At 43.3% G+C, this 23314-nt stretch overlaps 1 protein-coding gene across 1 annotated transcript; it reads left to right on the top strand.

Moving 5' to 3' along the window:
* Positions 1-12498: 12498 nt before the first annotated feature.
* Positions 12499-16760, top strand: LOC311029788 (zinc finger protein 703-like). Its single transcript, XM_084035140.1, has 2 exons — positions 12499-13126; positions 13834-16760. The coding sequence occupies exons 1-2, from the start codon at positions 12914-12916 to the stop codon at positions 15364-15366; spliced, it is 1746 nt and encodes a 581-aa protein (XP_083891266.1). The 5' UTR covers positions 12499-12913; the 3' UTR covers positions 15367-16760.
* Positions 16761-23314: the final 6554 nt, after the last annotated feature.

Genomic DNA, 23314 nt, shown 5'->3' on the forward strand with positions numbered 1-23314 from the left:
GTAATCGCATTATTTCTCAGCTTATTTACGCTACAATATGTCACTCGCTACATCACCATTTTTTTTCTTCTTTTCCAAGAGCTGCTGATGAAAATGGCTAACAAGTTTCCTTCGAACGTTACACATGTGCGGTAGCGATCGGGTGCTAGCGGGGAGCGTAGCCGATATTTGTAACACACTGGTTTCACACCGGTAATCTTTATCGGCCAAAACTCAAAAGTTCAGGTAGTAGAATGGTATCTCTATTATGAAGCTATACTTTGACTTAAGGTTTGTGTGTTAGCGTCTCGACTTTTCTTCTATTTTTTTTTCATTTCTGGCAGAAGCGAGCTCCCATATACACTTGAAATTCAAACAACGTATTTTGAGGGTTTACCGTCGACCCCCGTGTGTCGTTTTCCAGGAACCGGTAGCCAACTGGGAATGATATAAAAGCTTGGGCAATTCCAGTATAAGCACCAGTGCTGGGAGTCCCAGCTCCCCTAATACCTCGTATACTCGCCACACAGTGCCGGCCGTGCCAGAGGCAAAGCCCCCTCGTTCGTCAATCTGTCGGAAAGATGGCCGGCGCTCTCTGGATGGAGCCTTCTGGAACAAACGGGCCTGGGACGGCTTCCCTTCCTCCGCCGCTCAGGAGTTTGAATTCACGGGATTAGAGGTCAGGACAACGATCCGTGCTCGGTAGTTACGGATTTGTGAGGTTGACGGTACGTTTTCTACTTTTACAGAAAACCTCTTTGTCCCGCGATTTACACACATGTTTACGCACAACCTGTAATTCAACTTAACGTTTCAATTTCAGTGAAAATGAGGGAATTAAGTAACTATTTTAATAGTACGGAAACTACAACGCCATATTAGGAAAAAGCTGTAGGGAAAAAAAGCTGAGCTGAGAGAGGGGGAGAGAGAAAGGTGCAAATTTTCTACTTTATTAGGGTGCTAACAACCGTTTATGTTTTAATGAATCATCCCAACATGTGACAACGCCTCGTTACGGTCCTTAGGGTGATGATGTTGATGCTTATTGTTGCTTTTATTCATATGAGGACAAACTGTCATCTTATGGGTGTTTATTGATCAGGGCGGTTGGGCTAAGATGCTAGCGTTGTTGCTATGACAACAAGTGAACTAGCATTTTAGCCCAACCGCCCCGATCAATAAACACCCATACCATGCTGGTTGTTAGCATTGTAATAAAGTTGCAAATCTGCGACTTTATTAACGAGCAACTATGCAACTTTTTTTCTCTGAATATTGCCCGGCTCCGTTTTTTTTTTCTTTTCCTAAAGTGGCCCTGATACGCCGTCGTAGGTAACAGGAAACAAAGACACACACACACACACACATATATATATATATATATATACACAACCCTCTTGTCGTGCCTCCCCCCTCTTCTTCCCACCATTGCTTCTCTTCCTGCCAAATCAATTCCACACGAATCCTTTCTGATGCGACATCACAGCACCCCGCAAAGTGAAGATAATCCTTGACATTTTTATCAGTCCCCCCCTTTTATTTGCCAGCGCTCTCTCTGCTTGCCTGTCTTGTTTGCTGATAAAATCTGCCAGCTTGTGCGAGGCCTCGGCTGGGATCGCACATCAAAAAGGTCCGTTCTCTCCCCCGGAGGGTGACGAGTGTCAAAATAATATTCTCCTGAATGCGTTCTGGGTGGCAGCCTAATTTAACCCCTCCTGTTGTAATTCATGACAAAAGACGTAGTAAAGTAAATATATTAAAAGTTTTTTTAAAAAGGGTGTCACAGTGAAACATAAAGGAAAAAGTCTGAGGAGCTATTCTGAACAGGTTTGGGCCTTTAAATGAATATGTAATTAAAATGTCATTAAATTTGGAAGCCCATTTCTGCCAATAAAATAAAAATAAACAAATAAATATTTAAAAAATAACAAGAAATAAGAACATATTGTGAAATAGAAAAGGGACCACAGGTGTCATACAAATGCTAAATATAATTCGTCAATAAAATGTGTAATTGATATAAATTGTTTGAAATAATTGCATCAGTTTTTTTTAATTATTAATAAATTATGGATAAATGTGTTTATCTTATCCTTTGTGTTTAATGAAGAATTATTAATAATAAAAAAATAAAAAGCACATATTAAAAATGGTTTTACAAACAACATGAAACTGTCATAATTTGCTTTTCCCTTTTTGCTTTTTAAATTTTTACCATGAACGTGAAACTTTGATTAAAACACACATATTGGGGATGTAATGGGATCTCATTGTCTGTAAGAGTAAAATCTTTGACTTTCTATATATCCTTCTCTTTGCTAGTCCTTGTGGAATCGGTCTTCTATAAGTAACATATGAGAGATTTTACGGTCGGCCCCGTGGACGAGACATTCCCGTCGTTCCTCCACGTTGTGCGTATATAACGTTGTTGAGCTCATGCCGATGCATGAAGGACCGTGAACTGTATGACTTATGTCACACTCGTGTGATCCTTTTGAAAAAGGGTGAGATTTACACGACAGTAATTCTCCTTGGCTCGAGCTTTAATAAAAATAATGTGTGTCCAGATCGACGGTAACCGGCTGTGACAAGATTACAGCGAGTAGACGACATAAAGAAGAAATAAGATGTACGTTGGCCAAAAATCCACTCAGAGCTCTGGTTATGACATTCTGACTCGATGATAAATCTCATCTGTCCATGTCGATACAGGAAAAAAAGCCCCTTTTTATCTGAGAGCCACTGTTTTCCAGCGTTCAGGGCTTTTTTTTCCTGTAATAAGGCAGAAAGTCCTTCCCGAACCCCGGGCCAGGCAACAGGGTTTTTTGATTTTAACAGCAACGAGCACAAACACTATAAATTCAAAGTCACAAGAGAGAGAGAGAGTTTTTTTAATAGGCACTCGACTTTTGCAAAGGCAATAACTCTCAGTCTTGCTTTTCTCAATCTGGAAACGCCTCCCACTGTTTGCCGAGGCAGCTGGCGGAGCTCAGCGCTCGGCCTGACAAGGTGCTTTGAAATACCAATCACCGGGTTTATACAACAGGGAGGGCTTGTAAATGTGTCGAGTGGGGAAATATACAATGCCATACTTCCTCCTTCTTCTTTTTTTCCTGCTGGAAGAAGGAGAGTTATGGTCTCAGCAGTGTGTATATACCTTACAGGTGATATAATATACGCTCCGTCTCGTTCTGAAAGCCATTCATCACGGCTGACAGAGCGGAGGGAAAGTGCTTTTAGTTCTGGTATCCTCGTGACAATCTGCCGTAACCTCTCGCCGACATCGGCCGAACGCCGAGGCTGTGACTCATTTACAGTATGAGAAAACTCACACTTTCACCCACAAAATAACACCTCGCTGTAAGCGGCTCCACCGCATGTGTCAGGCATCTCATTTCTACTCACAACCTTCTTTTTTTTCCCGCAGAAATGCCACGAGGAGTTTTCTCAGCTGTTGCTAGTTAGCAACGTACATGTTATAATGCTAACAGGCTGAGGGTTGAGCTCCATGTCTACATGTCTGACCACGTGTCAGGCTTTTTATTTAATTTTCATGTAATTTAAAAGAGATTTCTTCTGAAATGTCGTTGGTGGTTGACTCTTTTTAAAATGAGAACCACGTGAAACAGTCTTCGGCCCTGGCTACATGTTTACCGATCATTTTGAATCTGGATATTTTATCCTCTCTGTTTTAAAAATTCTGTCCATTGATCGTACGTTAAAAGTGGACATCGGACTACAGTTTCGGCATTTTGATCCTCGCCATCATGGATTTTTTTTTTGCAACCAGTGAAAGGAAGTGACCATATTTGGACTGCGGCAGAGCGACGGGTGGATCTGACTTCAGCTGGCTTCTGGTGTGAAGCTGCTAACAAATTTAGCTCCGATATGTTAAGATGAACGAACCACCATTGATTGGACGGTTTCCTGTCGTCCTGATGACGTCATCAGGACTCGCGTGGGAAAATCAAAATGAGCCCGAGTTTATGAAGCGCTGAATGCTTCTGATTTATGTTCTACAGTGTCACAAAGAGCTCATGAAGGAATAATTGATACCAAGCCTCATCAGGGTTATTAGACGGCAGAGAGTGCACGTTATGAATAACGACTAGCAGGTAGAGACAGGAAGCGTCTCGGGGAGTGACGGACACATGATGCAGGGCGTGCTGTGGGATACAAGCAGTTCAAACGCCTCCTGACCTATTAATCAGCCACACTGTGCATTCACGTTGATTACTCATCAATTACAAGATCGCTTCGCTGAAGAGATTTTACGAGCAGCGGATGGATTTATTAGTGAGCAGAAACCTCGTTAAATCACATATCTGCTATCATTAACGGTCGCTTCGTTTTGCTTTCAACGCTTCAACAACTGAACCGCACCCGGGTTGGTCTGGAAGCGGGCCGAGTCCCAACGCCAAGCAAACATACCTGAGAAGGTTTATTTATACGGCAACAAGGTAATTAAAAGCACTTAACATTAAACACCAAAAGGGCAAAGTGCAGATGAAACACATTATACAGGGACAATAAAATACAGTTAAAGACAATCATCCAGCAATAAAAACAACCTGAAATAGAAAATACAGGAATAAAGTTACAGTGCAGCGTAAGAAATTATCTAATTAAGAAAAGTCTTCTTCTATAAATCAGAGACTCCAAACAACAAAGAGACAACAAAGTCTCTGCCGTATTTATGTGTAGATTTCATTATTTTAAGTGTTTACGGAGCAGCTACAATGTTAGCGTAGCCTAGCTCCGATCGAGCCAGATTCCATTCAGAAAACCAGCATTTTAAAAGTCGTTTTACAAACCATGTCTTCAGACTTTTTACCCATTGTCATCATTATGTAGTCACTTTGGCATCATTTCTTCATTACCGCTGTAATAAACCAACAGATGTGCTCACCAAGCTCCTCTTGGAGGACTTGTTTGGTTATCGGGCTTGTAAACACACCTTAAGTAAGTAAGCCTGGCATGCTAACATTAGCAGGAAAACGTCATTAAGATTCATGAAATTTCCAAGTTGTAGTTCCCCTTAAAACATCTAAATGTGTTGTACTAGTGTTACTATGAGGTTTAAGTGTGATGTTTTCACCAGATGTTGCTCCGAGCAGAAGTTATCAATGCCTCTGAGTCAACATACGGATATGAGTTACAGGGAGCAAGGGGGAGTGAAATAGCAGGGAAAAAAGACTAATACGTGCTTCAAAGCTATTGGGAGTAAATCAGTATTTATGATTCTGTGGAAAATACCCTGACATTATGTCACCCTCTTAAAGTTTCTCCGTGCGAACAGGAGCCGGAGGGGAAACTGTCCTACTTCAGCAGAAATCTGAGGTCAGCGCAGGAAATATTTCACGGCGTGTCAGAGCTCTCTGCACACGGTGAATAATGTTCAACATGACACCGTAATGCTTGTTCAGGTGAAAAACGGTTTCCCACCTTATCTTTCTGGGGCAGCGGTAATAATATTCTGTCCGAGGGAGGAGGGGGAGGAGGAGGAGGGGAGGTAGGGGGAGGCGTTGTGAATTATAGTGCTGCTTTCACATTCATGTATTCATCCCGGAGCGATAAATTAGACCCTGGACGTTTCAATCTAACTTCCTAAATAGAGCACTTTGTCATCACAAACTACAGGAGAGGCACGTTGGTGTGATCAACAGAATAATTCATGACTTTCTTCTCTTTTTTTGAGCATCAGTAAATGAGGATCTTCAGAATTAGACACACTGTACGTGATTATGATGGGAACAGAAAGCACCACTTTGGTTTCTTCTCCTTCTTCTACTTCTTCTAATTCTTTTTCTTCTCCTTCTTCTTCTCCTCCTCCTTCTCCTCCTCCTCCTCGTGCTCTATCTTGATCTCCTCAGTCAAACATGGTGAAATAAATGAGGCGGGAGCAGCCGGGTGGTGAGGATCGTTTGTTTGGAGTGACATGGCTGATAGGCGCTGATTTACTTACAATAATGGCCTTTTAATTGAGCTCTTCTGTCCTTTTGTTACATCAAAGCCTGACAAGTGGTGACAACAGCTCCCCCCCCCACCCCCCTCTGTGACTGACAGACACAATATGGCCGCCCCTCATCCCCACTACCCAACACACTATCTGAAGCGGGACACCTCCCTGCTACGGGACGTCGGCTGACAGGGTAAGAGATGAGCGTGGCTACGCGGCGCTGCTACCGCGGGGCGGGCGGTTGTTATTCACTGTAATGCCTCCCCGGGTTCTGGATTTATTTTGCAAAGACGTGTGTGTGTGTGTGTGTGTGTGTGTGTGTGTGTGTGTGTGTGTGTGTGTGTGTGTGTGTGTGTGTGTGTGTGTGTGTGTGTGTGTGTGTGTGTGTGTGTGTGTGTGTGTGTGTGTGTTGCATAGCTCACATTTAGGTTTTCCAAACGATGCTTGGACTCGCCTGACGTTTATGGATGAGGGTTAAATAAAGCGGTCAGAGAGAGAGAGAGAGAGAGGGAGCTCTGTGTGAATGACCCGCGGGGTTTCTATCAATGTAACTTATTGATCCGGGTGAATCGATTCCTGACACGGTTCCTGGTCCGTTCCAGCTAACTGCTCCTTCTTTGATTTGACTCAGGATTAATGAGGGTCCTCCATGAGAGCAGCCCACTCTGTGTTCCTTGAAAACACTGTATGAGTTTTAGTGTGGTGTAAGGTTTGAAAAGTGCTTGGATTTAGAATAAAGGTCTTGAAATGTGTGTTCTATGTGATGACATCTATGATAGAACAGAGAAAAGAAGATCTCCATATCTGAGGGACTGAAAACAGCATTTTCATACAAATATGGAGTTCACCACAGCTGGAAGGTGCTGGAAAAGCATGGAAATGCACCTGGAAATGCTTGGAAAGTGCGTGAATCTGACTTTGGAGAAGATGTAGGAACCATGTTGGTTGTTTGTTGGTTGTTCTCGCATATTTGCTTTATAAATTTGCAAATTTGTGCCTTCTTTTTCTCTGAATATTCCCCCTCTCTCGGCTGTTTTTCTTCTTTACAGTGGCCCTCATACGCCGTCGTACTTATTATTCTGGGAATCAGTTAAAAGTATAGAAAACCATGATGCCTTTCTTGTTGACATCGACCTTTAGCCTCTGAGTCTCATGTCGTTGCTAAATGTTCTCGTTGTTGGGCAGCACAAAAAAAGTAGCTTTAATTTGATTGAAAGTGGTTTTGATGGGACTCTGAAATCATGTGAGTGTGATGGACATCGCTTTGAGATAAATCAGTGGCATGAGCTCTGACAAATGTGAGAAGGCTGGCCTCCACTTTGGGCGCCGTGGAAGTGTTTTCCAAACAGAGCGGAGATCGATGGTGAATGATTGCCAAGCTACTGTGGGGGGAGTGATGGCGAGGTTTGTTTAGGGGCCCCTGGAGGCCCCGCAGTCACAATCAATTTCCCTGCAGTGGTTAAGCAAAAGTCCACCAGATCGCTCAAATCCTCTCAAAAGTACAAAAGTAGAAGGTATGTCAAACATCTCTATATAGAATGTGTTTTCACAGCGATACCTGTTAGATATTTAGAAAGCTCAATAACTCCATGACTCATTCATTCATTTCATATCTTAATTTAATAATGAGAACCTCCATTAAAAGACATATTAATGCGCTTGATTGCAACATACTTAATGCTAAAAGAGCTACATGTTAGCATCCGGTTGATGCTAATGTTCCCCTACACGATGTTAGCTCATCACCTTCTCTAGTTCTGTGCGGAGCCGAAGCTGATTGATTGATGGATTTCAGGATATTATTGGTTGAAATTGTCATATTTTGCTTAAAAATACAAAAGGAATTGATTGTATGTTGTTAAACAGGTGCACAATAAGGGGGATGTGATCTAAAAGGGTTTAAAAAAACATAATTATTAACATTCACTTCCGCTCCAATATTAAAAAATAGACACCACATTCCTCAGTCTTACTATTAATGTATTAAAATAAAGCTGCATTAAAACCAAATATATTTTTGCCTTTTGAAAGCTGTAAAAACAAGAACCCTCTTCTTCCCCTTGTTTCTACAAGGTAGCCAGCAGGCAGCTCCGCTTTTTGGAATAAGATCCTCGACAAAAAGCCAGAATCTAGCCGGGTGTGAAAAACTGTCTTTTGATGTCAGATGAAATGTCTCTGAACGGCACAGTGCGATCTGATTGCAGGCTGGCGTCCTCTGGCAGCCGGATCTCTCCGGATCGTTCCACCCACAGGGCGAAATGTGTCTGTGCTATTAAAAAAACAAGTGTGTGTTTCTGTGTGATGGAAGTAAAAGCTTTAATGATTTTAAATGTTTGAAGGAAGGGTGATTAGAAAGGTGGACAGACTTCAATCACACCTCCATTGTGCTGCAGACAAGCTGCTACTATAAGAGACTTTGAGGCTAATGTTAGTAATCAAACTCTGCTTTTATATAGCAATCAAGTGCACATTTAAGATGCATTTAAATAGAACTTTAAAAAAAAAAAAGATGTGTTCAACCGAGTCTCACAGCTGAGCGTCGATTTAACTGGTTGTCTAAAGCTGCTGAGGTCTATTTTATAATAAATATTCATATAAATAAAAGCCCAAAGGCTGACCTAAGGACACATCCGGAGTTTAGAGGCTCTTTAAATAACTATCCATCTCCATGTTCATTACAAGCTAAGACAATACAAACATCATTAATGTCTTCGTGTTTTAAGTCAAATTGGGTTCCATTGTTTTTCCATGTGTTGCCGCTTCTATTATGTTTCTGCAGATAAGGCAACAAGAGGAAACCTGACTCAAATCAAGCAACAACAGGAAGCGGTGATCAATCACACACTGTTGCCACTGCTCGTTAATGAACAACTTTAAAGCAAGTCACGAGAAGTTAAAGAGGAGCCCTATTGTTTTATTTGTGGCCTCCTTTTGGCTTTTCTTCTCTACGGCTGATAGTCCTGATCCTGCAGACGTCCACACCTGTCTGCTTTGTGTCCCTCCAAAAACATCTGGAGGAGTTAGGAACCTGCTGTTAATCTCTTTTAGCTGCTAGCAGCGCAAGGCTACGTCAGCTGCTACTGGCATAACACTGCTAGTTGTATCCAGGGTTCCTTCTCCAAAGTCAGATTCACGCACTCTCCAAGCATTTCCAGGTGCATTTCCATGCTTTTCCAGCACCTTCCAGGTGTGGTAAACTCCATATTTGTATCAATCCAATGGTCAGTATTCAGTCTACTTATTATGTCACTTGTTCATCACATTAAATGAGATGTTATTGTCCTCTAAACAACCAACATGATGTTTGGAGACAGCTTTTTACAGAAGGACCACAAATGAAAGGAAAACTAATTCCACAGACATATAATCACCAACTATTTTCATCATCTGTTCATCATCAAAAGTCATTTTTCATGCAGAAATGTCAGAAAATGCTGTTTTCAGTCCCTCAGATATGGAGATCTTCTTTTCTCTGTTCTATCATAGATGTCATCACATAGAACACACATTTCAAGCACTTTAGTCTCAACCCAAGCACTTTTCACACCTTGGAAACACTACATTAAAATGCAAGTGTTTTCAAGGAATTCCAGCACCTGTATGAACCCTGAGTATTGTAGGCGGCAGGTTATTTTTACAGGAAAAAGGAACTACTACAGGCAGTGAAAGTAATTACAAAACTGGCGAAAATGAAAATAGGCAATATCTGGATAAACCGATCACATGTGAATCTAAATGGTTGATTTCTTGCCTGTTGGTGACCTTTTCCTCTTTGTGACTTTATATCACACACTGATGCACACAGCCTCCTCAACCTTTTGAACGTCTTCCATAAATACACCAAGCACCGGTAAATACACAGATTTATTGATTCATTTGTCTTCCGTTTTAAATGGTTGCGACACAAAAGTAGATCCGTGCCTCTACACTTACTGCTGCTCTGTGCCAACACTTAATAAGGTAAGGTAAGTGCTGTCTTCTGCAGCGGTCCAGACTACGACCTTGTTTCCTGATGAGCCGGTGCTCCCACTCTGCTTCTTATCACAAATGGGACATTGATGGATGGACCAGAGTGGCTTCTTTCTGCCGTTTAGGGCTTGAGGTCAAGGCGACAGTCGCTTTAGCCAAAAGTGTTTTTTTTTTTCTTTCTAAAACAGTGACTTAGTGCTGATTTCACATCGTTTAAGAGCCTGTAAGAAATTTCAAAATAAACTACATGTGCTTTTACAGTATGAATTACACTTTCCTGCTTCCATGTGAACGGTTTGCTTCTGAAGATTAAGGACGACTGCAGGATGTGCACAAATATCCGTCAGCTAATTCACATTATGCAGCCTTTTGCCCACAGGTTATGAGGGATTAGCAATGATTTCGCACTCAATTGAGGCCGCAAAGGATTCAGCAGAATCAAAGCCCCCCTCAGACTGAGGCTATTTCGGGCTGCCGCTAATAGTTCTTGTCAACCGTAATTTTTAAGTACTTAAACCAATTCATTGTATAATTAGGTTAACAAAATTAGCTCATTGCAAAGTCAGTCAGCAGGCGGTAATGCAATAAAGTTATTAACATTCCAGATTTATAGAAACCATTCATATCGAGGTGATCTGTCTTTATCATATTTTTCTTCCCTGGCATAAATGGAGGGAAAAGGGAGATAGAAGTGTTCAGTATATTTTATTAATGAAAATAATAAAATATTTTCCAAGTTAGCATTTTCAAAGAGTCCTATATCACTGTGACCGTTGCCGTGGCGTCTTGACGGTGACGGTATTCAGTGTGACGCGGCGTGATGCACCTTGCAAACAGGTGTTCAGCTGTAGAATGAAGGATTCAGGAAGTATGTGGCCTGTCCTGTTTGTCAACGACAGTTATGTCATTTTCCCCATTCGTTCTGTCACTTACGGTCATGTAAAAGATCAGTACATCAATGCAATGTGGGTGTTGAGTCATGACAAACAATGTGAAGTGGTCACACACATTCAAAAATAATAAATAGGCAGGTTGAAATCGATGAATATATGTAAGCACGTCCACAAGTGGCCTTTTTTCAGCATACGGCTGCATAAGAAATGTCCCTTTAGCCTGTATTTGTTTACCTTTTGGCCCTTAAAAAGTATGCTGATTTATCTGTTAGAAGCCGCTCTTTGCAGCGTGCACATGGATGTACGGACGACTATCACCAGATCACTTTAATCCTGAAGAAAACGTAAAAAGATGATAATTGTTAGGCAACTCTGGTGCTACTTTCCTCTGTGATTTTAGAGGGGAGTTTAGTTGAGACGGACATCAGAAAACGAAACATCTGAAAAGTGTAAGTTACACTGATGATAATAAGATATTTATAAGATTCCTGTGTGTTCAGAGTTTCTCCGAGAAGAACTACGGAAGTAGTAAACTCCTTTTGGTTGTTTGCCCTGTACTCATCTGCTTGTTAACAACTGAGTGAAAGATGACTCATGTGACCATATGACTTATTTCCAGTCCTCATTGACTTTGTTCTCTGCACCGTGACGCTCACAAAAGTGCATTTTTAGTTTTAATAAGGGGGTTTATGCGCCACATGCATCCCCAGTGCACTCATGGTATCCCTCGCTGTGAAGTTGACCATGTGGTGGTGGAGAGTGGAGAGTTTCCTGCTTTCCTGCTTTTTTAGATCTACGTTTTTCACAAGCTGGAAATTACACCATCTGACATTTTGTTCTTTCCATTTAGAGTTTTAAATGGTCGTATGTTGGAGATGTTAAAGAACTGCACTCCCAATGATTCAGCCTGATGATTCAACGCTCATGATTTGTCATGAAACCTCGTGTGAGATCATATCTCTTCTCTTTGTCACAGTTGGCAACATCTCACACCCACCAATTTCTTTTTCTCCTGATCGACCACAACGTGTCGACAGTTCAACTCTCTGCTCTGACATACAAATGCATCTGTCCAGGATCAGAGACCATATCAATTGAGTTTTTGTCTTTTAAATTAAAGATTAAATGGGTCATTTTTGGGGGGGGGACAGTTGTTGTATAAAGAGAAACATACGTGTTTTGGTTGTTAACTACGTGGTTGGAACGGTATCTTTTAAGTATCTTTTAAATTGACAAACATTATATTTGTGACCAGGATTAAAAAACAACAACATTTGTCTTTTGCCATTGACGTTCCCAATTAGGTTCCATGGGGGACACCGGAAAGGGGCGTGGCCTCTATGTAGATATAAACTGCTCATTATAAAGTAAAAAAAAAGGTGATTATGTGCAAAATAACACATTTATTCCATTTCTGCCGTTTGCTTTTAAATGCTGCACACTGTTCCTTTAAGTTCGTACGCAGGGCGTGTTTTTATACTGCAGTATTTCTACTTTAAACTTCCTTCCTCCAGCGAGTAGAAGGATTGTCCCTCGCAGGCTGCCGTCGCCCCGCCCCGCCCCTTCACACGCTCGTTCTCCCACTTCGCCCCGCCCCGCCCCCTCCCTCTCTCTCTCTCTCTCTCTCTCTCCCCCGCCCCGCCCACCCTCACGCGGCCACCCAGCGGACACTTTGAAGTCCTGCCTTGTTGTGATCAGTGAGCCGCCAGAGTCCGCAGCGAGAGCGCGTAGCGGGACGTTTTCCTCTCAAACACTTGGAATATACGTGAACTTAACGACATTTTTAACGTGGAGGGACGCTGTCTCCAATTCGGCGCACTGATATCCACTTTTTGTTGTTGTTGTTGATGTTTTTTTGTTGGTTTGACATCGGGAGTATCGGGAGCCGTGGGAAGATAACGATGCTTGAGCTGAGAGGCTTCTCCGTCCTGCGGGATATTTAAGGACGTCCAGCTGTTTTTTATTCTTCTTCTTTTGGCTTCGGGACGCGACTACATGGATTACATTCATCACCTGTAAAATCTGTTTTTTTGTTTTTGTTTTTTTGGACAAACAAAAAAAAAAGTATTTTGACACACATCCACCCCTCTAAAGCGCAGCTGCCCTGTTTCCGATGAAATTTCTCCCTTTGGGATCTAAGCAGACCAGCGTTAGTACAGTAAAGTCTCGTCCCGGTGCCGTGGTCTCTCTGTTGACCCCCTTGGACCCACTTCGGCAGGCAAAGCGGCTTCCCATCCGAGTTATCAAGATGTTGACTGCGCACACTGGACACTTGCTACACCCGGAATATTTGCAGCCTTTGACGCCCGCACCAATCAGCATTGAGGTATGCAGTTTTATTTGTTTTATTTAATCATATTAATTATATTTACAGAGAACTGCGGTGTTTTCTGGTTTGTGCCATTTGTTGTTCTGACAGCACATTTTAATTGAGAGCACAAATGCTGACGCCTGTCATTATCTCTGCCTCAATAATCACACAAATTACATAATTGGTCTTTAATCATATTAACGGACTCAAGTAATGACAACTTAGTTATACGTTAAGATTACAGCTGGAGTGATTTGTCGAATGGCAAGAAGCCACTTTTTTAAGGGATAAACTGGATAACACTGGCTTTTCTTTATCACATATCATAAAAAAACGTATTCTTCTACACATTTAATTTACCACAAAGTGTATAAAATAAAATAAATCCTCTTTGTCATATGTGGTTATGACGTTTATGATATATGATAGAATAGCAGCAAAATCGAGAGAGAATCTTTTTTTGTTACGATTTTACTTGAAATAAAAAAATGACTTTTAGTAAAGTAGATGCAGATTATTTTTTTATCAATCATATCTATCATCTTATAGACAAAAGGATTGATGGGGAAAGCAATCTAATTATTTACTAATAATTAGATGGATAAATCAATCAAATAGCAGCAGTTTTAACTGTCGTTTGGTTCATTCTGTCAGCGACCTTGCTTTTTCTCTATTTGCATTAAAACATTGTAGAGCTAATCAGAATCTCTATTTTGTTGTAGCTGGATGCCAAGAAGAGTCCTCTGGCCCTGCTGGCACAGACCTGCTCTCAGATTGGCAAACCAGACCCTCCGTCCTCCTCCTCCTCCAAGCAAGGCTCCTCCAGCTCCCAGGGGGACAAGGAGTCCAGCGGTCGGTCGTCCGGCTCCAGCCTGAAGCACGGGGAGCTCCGCCCCTCCCTGGAGGACAAGTGTAGCTTCAAGCCCTACAACAAAGGCAGCGGGGAGGCCCGCCGAGACGGAGTCAGCAGCTCCAGCTCCGGCAGCGATACAGTCGGGTTCAGGGTTCCCAACAACAACAACAACGTCGGCAGCTCTAACGTACATTCAACCAACGGCCAGCAGTCGTATCCCCCCCACGCGGCCTCCCCCAGCTCCAGAGCCAGCAGCAGCACCCCACCAGGCCACCCTCAGCAGCCGCCGCAGCCTCACAAACTGAGCCAGTCTCCCGGTGGACACGGGCGCTCCCGGACCCCTAGTGGAGAACCTGCACACGAGCAGGGCAGCCCCACCAGCACCAGCAGCAATAATCCCAAAAAGGACGCCGACGTGAATAAGAGCAGCTCGCACAGTCCACGCGACGCCAACTCCAGCCACGTCCGAGCCAGCACGAACTGCAGCACCGGCAGCTCCGACGGTGGCTCCAACCACGAGGGAGGGAAAGCGGAGTCCGCCCCACCTAACCTCGGCCCCGGACGCGTTACTCCCATCTCCCCCTATAAGACCAGCCAGATCTTCCCCCTGCCCTCCTCTAATATGGGCTACCACGGATCCGTAGTGGGGGCGTACGCCGGCTACCCGTCTCAGTTCGTCCCCGGGATGGATCCCACAAAGTCGGGCCTCGGCATGGGGAGCATGGGGAAGCACCCAAGCTCCAGCCCCCTCACCGGTGCCTCCCCTCCTTCCTTCATGCAGAGTCTCTGCAGGGACCCCTACTGCCTGAGCTTCCCGAACATGTCCCACCTCGGCGGAAGCAACTGCAACTCCTGCATCCACGACCCTTCCTCCAGCCTCAAGTCCAACTTCCCGCTGGTGTACCCCTCCCACCCGCTGCACTCGCTCCACCAGAGCTCCTTGTCGTCCAGCGTGACCTCCTCGCTCTCGCATCCCCTCTACACGTACGGCTTCATGCTGCCCAACGACCCGACGCCGCACGCCTGCAACTGGGTGTCGGCCGGCGGGCCGTGCGACAAGCGGTTCTCCACGTCCGACGAGCTGCTGGCTCACCTGCGCACGCACACCGCCATGCCGGTGGGGATGGACAGTAAGCTGCTCTCCGTTTCCTCCTCCGGACCCGCCTCCTGCCACCTCCACCTCCCCCACCAGAGCAGTCCGGGATCCATGCCCGGCTCCCTGTCTCTCAGGGCGCCCCCCGGCATGGGTCTGGCCCGCTATCACCCCTACAGTAAAGTCCACCTGCCCCCCGGACCCTCCCCCATCTCCCTGCACTCCCTGCCCACGTCAGGCCCATACTACCCTCATTACGCCCTCTACAGTCAAAGACTCGGATCTGCATCCGCTCTGGGCTACCAGTGATACACCGTCACGCACATGGTTAAAGGAATAGTTTGACATTTTGGGAAATACGCTTGCTCGACGCTTTCTGGGCGCCAAACTAGCTTAGCATGAAGACTGGATACCGGCTAGCTCGGCTAACAGAATTCAGCTCCTCTAAAGCTCACAAACACGTTATATCTTCTTTGTTTAATATCTGAAAAATGTCAAATTTGCGGCGGACCAGTTTCCATCAACACGATGGGCCTCGAGCCAAAAAGTAGTCCCACACATAACTCCTCGTTACATGACATATTAATGATTTTACACTTCAGTACTTGTATGTATTGTACAAAGAAGATATAACGCCTTAATTAGTGAGCTTCAGGGAAACTGCTGGTCGGAGCCAGGCTAGCCCTCATTATCAAGTCCTTATGCTAAGCTAAGCTAACCAGCTGCTGCCTGTAGCTTCAGATGTAACATTATTATTGTAATAATAATAATAATAATAATAATAGCAGTATTTTTCCAAATGTTGAACCTCTCCTTTTTAAGCTTTTACTTCATTGTGGCGAGGTGCTGCTTCCTCTTCAGACTGAACGTGGGAGAGCAATCCTGGATTTTGACTTGAGTGCATCTTCACGCTTTCTTTACACATTATATCTGAGATTTTGGGTCCTTTCCAACGAGCCGCCCCCCCCCCCCCCAAAAGATCAGAGGACACACGTGTGCAACATTACTCGGATACTTTTGCACCAGAAATTGCCCTTGGGTGACTTTTTTTTGCCGCCCTTTGGAGCTCAGCAAATTGATGGTTGGACGCTGCGTAATAGCTCTTGGGATGTTTCAGGCTTCCTCGCTGCAAAAAAAACAAAACACCGGTTGATTTAGTGCGGCAAAGTGTGTGTTTGGTGTGTGTGTGTCAGCAATAAGCTGCAGCCGTGGGCTGATGCAAGTCTGGCCACAGTTGCTTTCTCCCCGTGAGAGACGCATGTAAAGCTCCACACATTCACTCTGTTTATTCAGCGCCACGTTTGTGAGGATTTGTTTGGGTTTCCTTATGTTTTGTTTATTCCTACTGAGAAGCTGTATTTATTTTTTAACCGGGGGGGGGGGGGGGTCTGGCTCTCTCTTGTTTACCATATAAATCTATTCTCATTTTACAATCCTTCTGAGCAGACGTGTCGGAAGCCCAGATGACAGAATATGTCTTAAAAACTTCTCTGCAGATGAATGTTGAAATCACATCTCTCTCTCTCTCTCCCTCTCTCTCTCTCTCTCTCTCTCTCTCTCTGAATTACTCAGCTTTTTTTAATTTCCACAGCAATTCAATAAAAATGAGATGTGATATTTTTTATGTAAAAATTGGAGCACCCTGTGGTGGCGTCCAGTTAAAGGGGAGGTGATATTTTGTTAAATAAATCACACTGAAGATGTATAAATCTGTTGTCTTCATTTCTATTCTTCGGGATTTATATTTAAAGTGATTCATTTCGAGATAAAATTTGAATTGCCTTCATTTACTCTGTAACTCGGGTGATTATCTCAGGTTCGTTGAGGTCAATCTGTTGCACTTCTTCACTTTTATTTTCTCCTTCTCTCTCGATTTACAACAAAAAAGAAAACATGATACAAAAAAGAAATATCTCTTCTTGTCTCTCCAACAGTGGTGGAGGAAGTATTTAGTTGCTTTACTTGCGTAAAAGTTTAAATACCACGAAAAACACTCCACTACAAGTAAAAGTAAGTAGTATCAGCGAAATTGACTTCAAGTTTTTAATGAAACAGTACTAAAAATGATCTGTCAGTATTTCACTATTATTTTTTAAAAGTTTATTAAAATTTGGAGACGTTTCTCAACTTACAGAAGATTTCATTCTTCAGGAGATACGTGGTTTCAACTGGACAGGAAGTGGGGTGAAAGATTATAAAAGGTTAATAAAGACAAGTTCAGTGGCATAAAAAGTGCAATATTCACCTCTGAGGTAGAAGTATAATGGAGCATAAAATGGAAGTACGAGTACCTCTACTTTGTACTGTGGGCTACTTAAATGCAGAACGATTACCTTACACCTCTTCTCTCTTCTGTGTTCTTGTTTTGTGTGTGTGTGTGTGTGTGTGTGTGTGTGTGTGTGTGTGTATAAATATATCTGCTCTGAGCAACTAAATGAAAACAAGATGTAACCCCTCCCCCCTCCTGCTGGCGTCGTGTGGAGGTTTTACTGTGCAGAGATCTCATGATTGATGACTTCAGGTGTGCTTTACTTCCGTGTCGACAGCGACGGAACAACCGGGATACGGCTCGCATTCCTTCTTCAGCAGGATCGCAGTGTCACCTTAAAGCGACAGCATCCCTTATTCAAAAGCTCAAATAAAAATGAAACGTGTATATATATATATATATATATGTATGTACACTGATAAGCATCACGGCCAAGACCACATCCGCTGCAGTTACTGTGTGATTGGCGGCGGTAATAATGTGCCGTTTCCTAGCAACGTGACACCCGAAGTGTGGATGACCCTGAGCTTGACCCTGACAAGGAGACCCGCATGGGGGGGTCAAAACTGCCGTAACAAGAGCCGGCGCTCCTGTTTCAGCCGTCCGAGATGCTGCTGTGGGGTTCAGCAGGAGGACACCAGATCCTCCTGTAGACCTGGTCCTGTAGACCTGGTCCTGGAGGTGTCACATTGCCAGATATGGTCCCCAAGGGACCAGACTCGCAATTAAGCTCATTATGTCCCAGAGAAATGCTGGATTATTTCAAGATTTGCTTTTCAAGTTTGTATTTATTTCATTTAAAACTTGAAATACATTTTGCGGATACTACTTACTTTTACTTGTAGTGGAGTGTTTTTCGTGGTATTCATACTTTTAATAGTTTTACAAAAAAAAAAATCTGGACCCAGTGTCCACTGCTTTTTCCTGGAGCTTTCAGCTTTCGTGTATCTCGCACGAAAAAAAGCTCATAAATAGAAACATGAGTAAATATTACTTCTCACATCGTGAATTAACTTTCACCCTCAAAATAATCACCACAGTCCAACTTCTATTGTGCTTCGTTACCACGTTCCAGTGATTTCACGTCACGCTTTAAGAAATGCATGAAATAATGAAGTGTTCTGTAAAATCCTCGTTCCTCGCTGACACCAAACCAGCCGGACTCACAGCTGCTCGCATCGCCGGCCGAGATGCCGAAACACGGTTTCATCATTCGCAGCCACTAAATCACGGCCTCGTCCCGAGGCACAAGACATCTGTTGAAAGCTGATTCCCCATCAACGCCGGGGTTGTGTTTGGGGTGGGGGGGGGACATCTGGACCTCTGAGGACTCAGTTCGGCCTGGAAAGCTCACAAAGAAGGCTAATTTTCTCTCTGACGTGTTGACACTTTCACTGCCGGCCAGGTGATCTATCGCAACATAAAATGTGTTTTTCTTCCTTTTCTTCCAGTGAATTTGTGCTCAAGAAGAAAACCAGAAAAATATGTTTAAAAAAAAAAAAATCACAGAAAACTTTTTCATTATTAACATAAATTGGGCATTTTAATGAAATTAACATTAATCCTCTCTTTTGTGTTGAGCACGACCGAACCGCTAACGTTAAACTCTGATAGCTTCCAGAGCCGACTTCCACAAAAATGTTCCTTCGTAAACGGAACGTAAAACCCACAAAATGTAGTTCATGAAATGTTTCTTTGCCTCGGAGATTAGCCAGCTATGACAACTGTTGCCCACTTTAAGTCAGTAAGCTAGTTAGTTAGTTAGCAAGATGCTAGTTAGTTAGTTGCTAGTAAGAAGCTAGTTTGTTATTAGCAGCTAGCTAGCTAGTTAGTTTCTAGCAGCTAATTATTTGGTTAGCTTGTCAGTTAATTGGTTCGTTAGTAGCTTGCTAGAAAGTTAACTTAAGTTAGGTTGCTAGGAAGCGGCTAGTTAGTTATTTAGTCTCTAGTAAGAAGCTAGTTAGTTACTAGCAACTAGCTAGCTAATTAGTTAGTTAGTTGCTTGTTAGTAAGTTGATAGTAAGAAGCTATTTAGTTACTAGCAGCTAGCTAGCTACCTAGTTAGTTAGTTAATTAGTTAGTTTGTAGGTTGCTAGTAAGCGGCTAGTTATTTAGTTAGTCGCTAGTACAGGAACGTTTGTCAGCTCATCTGCTTTTTTTTTTAGGTTAAAACAGTCGGCCCCAAAAATGATCGTAAAGGTGATCAGGAAGGTTCTTCTCACGATCTGTAGCTCAGGCCTTTATCGCAAACTGGGTCACGATGGTTTGGCATCAAGTGGATCCCCAGTAGCAAAGTTTAAGGAACACTGGGTATAAAATCTCTTCATATAATAATATTATAATTAAGAGAATGACGCACATAAGTTTTGTTTCACACACAAACGTACTATATTACTGTTTTATAGCACTTTAAGTCTGCAGTTTTCCTCTGCAAGTTTTCTTTTTTTGTGATTCGACACATACACACACACACACACACACACACACACACACACACATCCTGTCTGTTCTCCGTTAGTGGCAGAGATCAGGTCTGCTGGTTAGACTAAACAACAGTATTTGAGTGGATTTTCTGTCCCTCATTAATCATCCTGACAGCCTGAAAAACAACATTTCCTCCTTAATGACTGTATTTGAGTAATCATGTCTGCTCATTTCCATGCAGGCATCTCTTCCTCATTCTGGTTTGTACTTTTCTTTCTTATGTGTGTGTGTGTGTGTGTGTGTGTGTGTGTGTATCTTGGAGTCTGTTTCTTCTGACCTCCCAAGTCTGCGGCGTGGCGTCTGCTCCGGGTCACGCCGGCCAATTACATTCATGAAGAGGGTGAAAAACCAAAAGGAATGAGGGAATGTGACCATGAGGATCCAGATGCAGAAGGCCGAGGATGGTGTCACCCCCCCCACCCGCACCCCCACCCCCCTCCTCCTCTGCATGTGGCTAACCCAGCAGCACCCGCTGGCCTCCAGGCCTCCGCCGGTCGCTGCCAAAGCACGTTTTTCCGTTAAGCACCAGGTCTGTGATGCATGAGAGCTGACAACTGAGCTCGAAGCCCTTCAGAGCGCCGCCAGATCCAAACCAGCTGGGGCCTCGCGCATTAGCAAAGAAGCCATAATTGCGTTTGCCCTCTTGTACACCGCTAAACTCCCTCTGTCGACTTTTTTTTAAACAGACATGAGGAACGAGAGCTGGAGGAAGAAGTACTTTTTTAGCAGAAGAACTTTATGCAAGAAAAAGTCTTGCATTCAAAGTTTTACTTGAGTGTATTCAAATTAAAGCAAATGCATTATAATTATTAGGGCTTTAATGTGCAAGTATCACAGTTATTAGTGGAAGTAGCTAAAACTGGAAATAGGCAAGTAATACCTCAAAATTGTGTAGTTTCTCTCACTGACAGAGGGGGAGACAAAACTTCTCATTCATGCAAAAAAATGGTACCAAAAGTAAAAAGTACTCTTTTTGCAGAACGGTCCATTTCAGAGTAATATTTGCATTATTATTGTGTTAGAATCACAGTTATCAAATTAATGCAGCGGACGGGAAAAAAGCAGTTGAAATAGTAGCAAAAACTTGAAATAGTCATGTAATACCTCAAACATGTACCTAAGTACAGTACTTGAGTAAATGTAGGCATATTTATTTAATTACTTTCCTTCATTGTCGAGAAAAAGATTGCGTCAACGTTTGTGTAATTACTCTCACTGCCAGAGGGGGGGACAAAAAGTGCTGCATTTAAGCTTTAAGTAAATATAAATAAAATAAAGTAACTCAAAATTGCACATGATTACAACAGAAGTACATAGTGTATACATTAAAGTACCAAAAGTAAAAGTACTGAATAATATTTATTATAGCTACTATTATTGATGTATTTCTGTTGCAGCCTTTAAAGGTGGAGCTAATTCTAACACGTTTAAGTACTGCTTAATGTATATAATAATACATCATAATTAATTTGTTAAAGTTTTTATATTTTGTATTCTGTATCTAAAAGTATCTTGCATTATTCTGTATCAAAATAATGCAATGAAGCAAAAAAGTGCAACATTTCCCTCAGAAATGTATGTAATGTAAAAAAGAAATGCTTAAAAATGACTTGAATACAGTCCTAGAGAAGTACTCTGGGTGGATGTAAGTTATGGTGTGTGTGTGTGTGTGTGTGTGTGTGTGTGTGTGTGTGTGTGTGTGTGTGTGTTTTCTTTTTTAGAAACATCAGCGTAGCATTTGCTGACATCTGCGTCCTCTTTATTTTTGGACCACTGGTAAAAAAAGAAAGCCCTCATAGACGGATGATGGATGAAGTGATAAAGTTGGAGAGAAAACCAAATGAAAGCGAGAGGAGTTTCTTCCTGGGAAGCAGACGTCTGCTATCTGTAACTCACCAGCAGATGTTTGCAATTTGTGACTCAATGATTTTAATGCAGAAAAAAAAACAACGTTCGCTTGAGATTCCTGCTCGTTTTGTGTTTTTTATTTTGGTGCCTGGTTGAGTCTGATCGAGAGGTTAAAGGCTCGTCCTGGGATGAAGGAGCTTCACAGGTCTGTCATCATTAATCAGCGGAGCTGTCGAGCTGCAGGACCCCCCCCCCCCCTCCCTCCCCGACCCCTCAATCCAACAACAATACCCACACACTTTTTATAGATACACATTCCAGCTCAAAATGTGCTCTATGGCTTTTAATTCTGAGGGCTGGATCTAAAAAAATACAAAAGGAGCCGACAGATTGTTTTGTGAAGGATGAACGTGGGTGGGAAGGGTGAAAACGGGGGGTGGGGGTCGGCTTTGAGCTTCATTGGCCGTGCCGGGCATAACTAAGGAAAATTAATGATGAGTCGGGTTTTTCTGAAAACCAGAAACAAATGAGGAGAATCATTAAAAATACATAAATCACAGAATATTTGGCAGATGACTAAAGAGACTATATATACTGAGGTATATCTCTTTAATCTCATAGAATATCCAGCTTCTCTTCTTCTGAACATCTCACTTTAATCCCAGAGCCCCAGAGTTCTTCCTCTGAATATCCGCCTCCCCCTTAATATTGTATTTATTAATTATTTTATTGCCGACAACGGCCCTGACGTTAATGAATTTCATGGCCGTCCATCCAATAAATCGCTGAGACACTTCACTTTGAAAACAAATGTCATCTTTGCGGCGAAGCCGCTAGAAAATGTCATCGGATCACTGAAGTCATGAGGAGATTAATCTCCTCGCCATCCGTCCACGGAGTTGGTTGAGCTGAGTGTTGTCTATTATCTGTGGGCCAATGGCGTTGCGGCGTCTCGGCGTGTTGGCGGCGGCGTTCTGACAGCGCACATGACTGACACACACAGTGAGGGAGTGGGACAGATGCTGCGAGGGTCAACACATCGCCTGCGTTGAGTGTGGCCCGGCAGCTGTATGCATAGGGGAGCCTTGGCCTCCTGCTCTGCATGTCAGGGGCCGTGATTAATGACCTGCAGCCCCCCCTCCTCCTCCATACAGAAGTCCTTGCAGCCACCGCTCATTTAGCTAATGGACACAGCCATGCAGGGGTTACATACGAGTGCACATACATGTGAAATAAAAGCAATTTCCGTCTGACAAAACTCTCCCCCCTCCCCCCTCCCTTCTTCTCCGTCTTCTCCGGCGCTCCATGTAATTTCAGGGCGATGATTTCTTAGATTACAGGGTGCCTGTGCAGCGTCTGACAGGCTGGGAGGGTGCCCGTGCCTGTGTACTGGTTCCCAGCTTGTCAGGCAGCTGTCGAGGAGTGATTTATGACCGCGAGACTCCAACCTGTCTTCACTGCCAGTTCAGTATTGTTACAACTGACAGCTAATGAGGCCAGACATGCTTTCAAGCAGAGCACTTAACAGGACTTCAATCTTCCCCTGTCACGAGGACTCTCTCCCTCTCTCTCTCCCTCTCTCTCTCTCTCCCTCTCTCTCTCTCTATGGCTGCCTTGTTCTCTGTCTTTTCTGAATAAAGGGTTCTTCTTGCCCAG

Source organism: Eutrigla gurnardus, assembly GCF_963514095.1.
Source record: "Eutrigla gurnardus genome assembly, chromosome: 19".
NCBI lineage: Eukaryota > Metazoa > Chordata > Actinopteri > Perciformes > Triglidae > Eutrigla > Eutrigla gurnardus.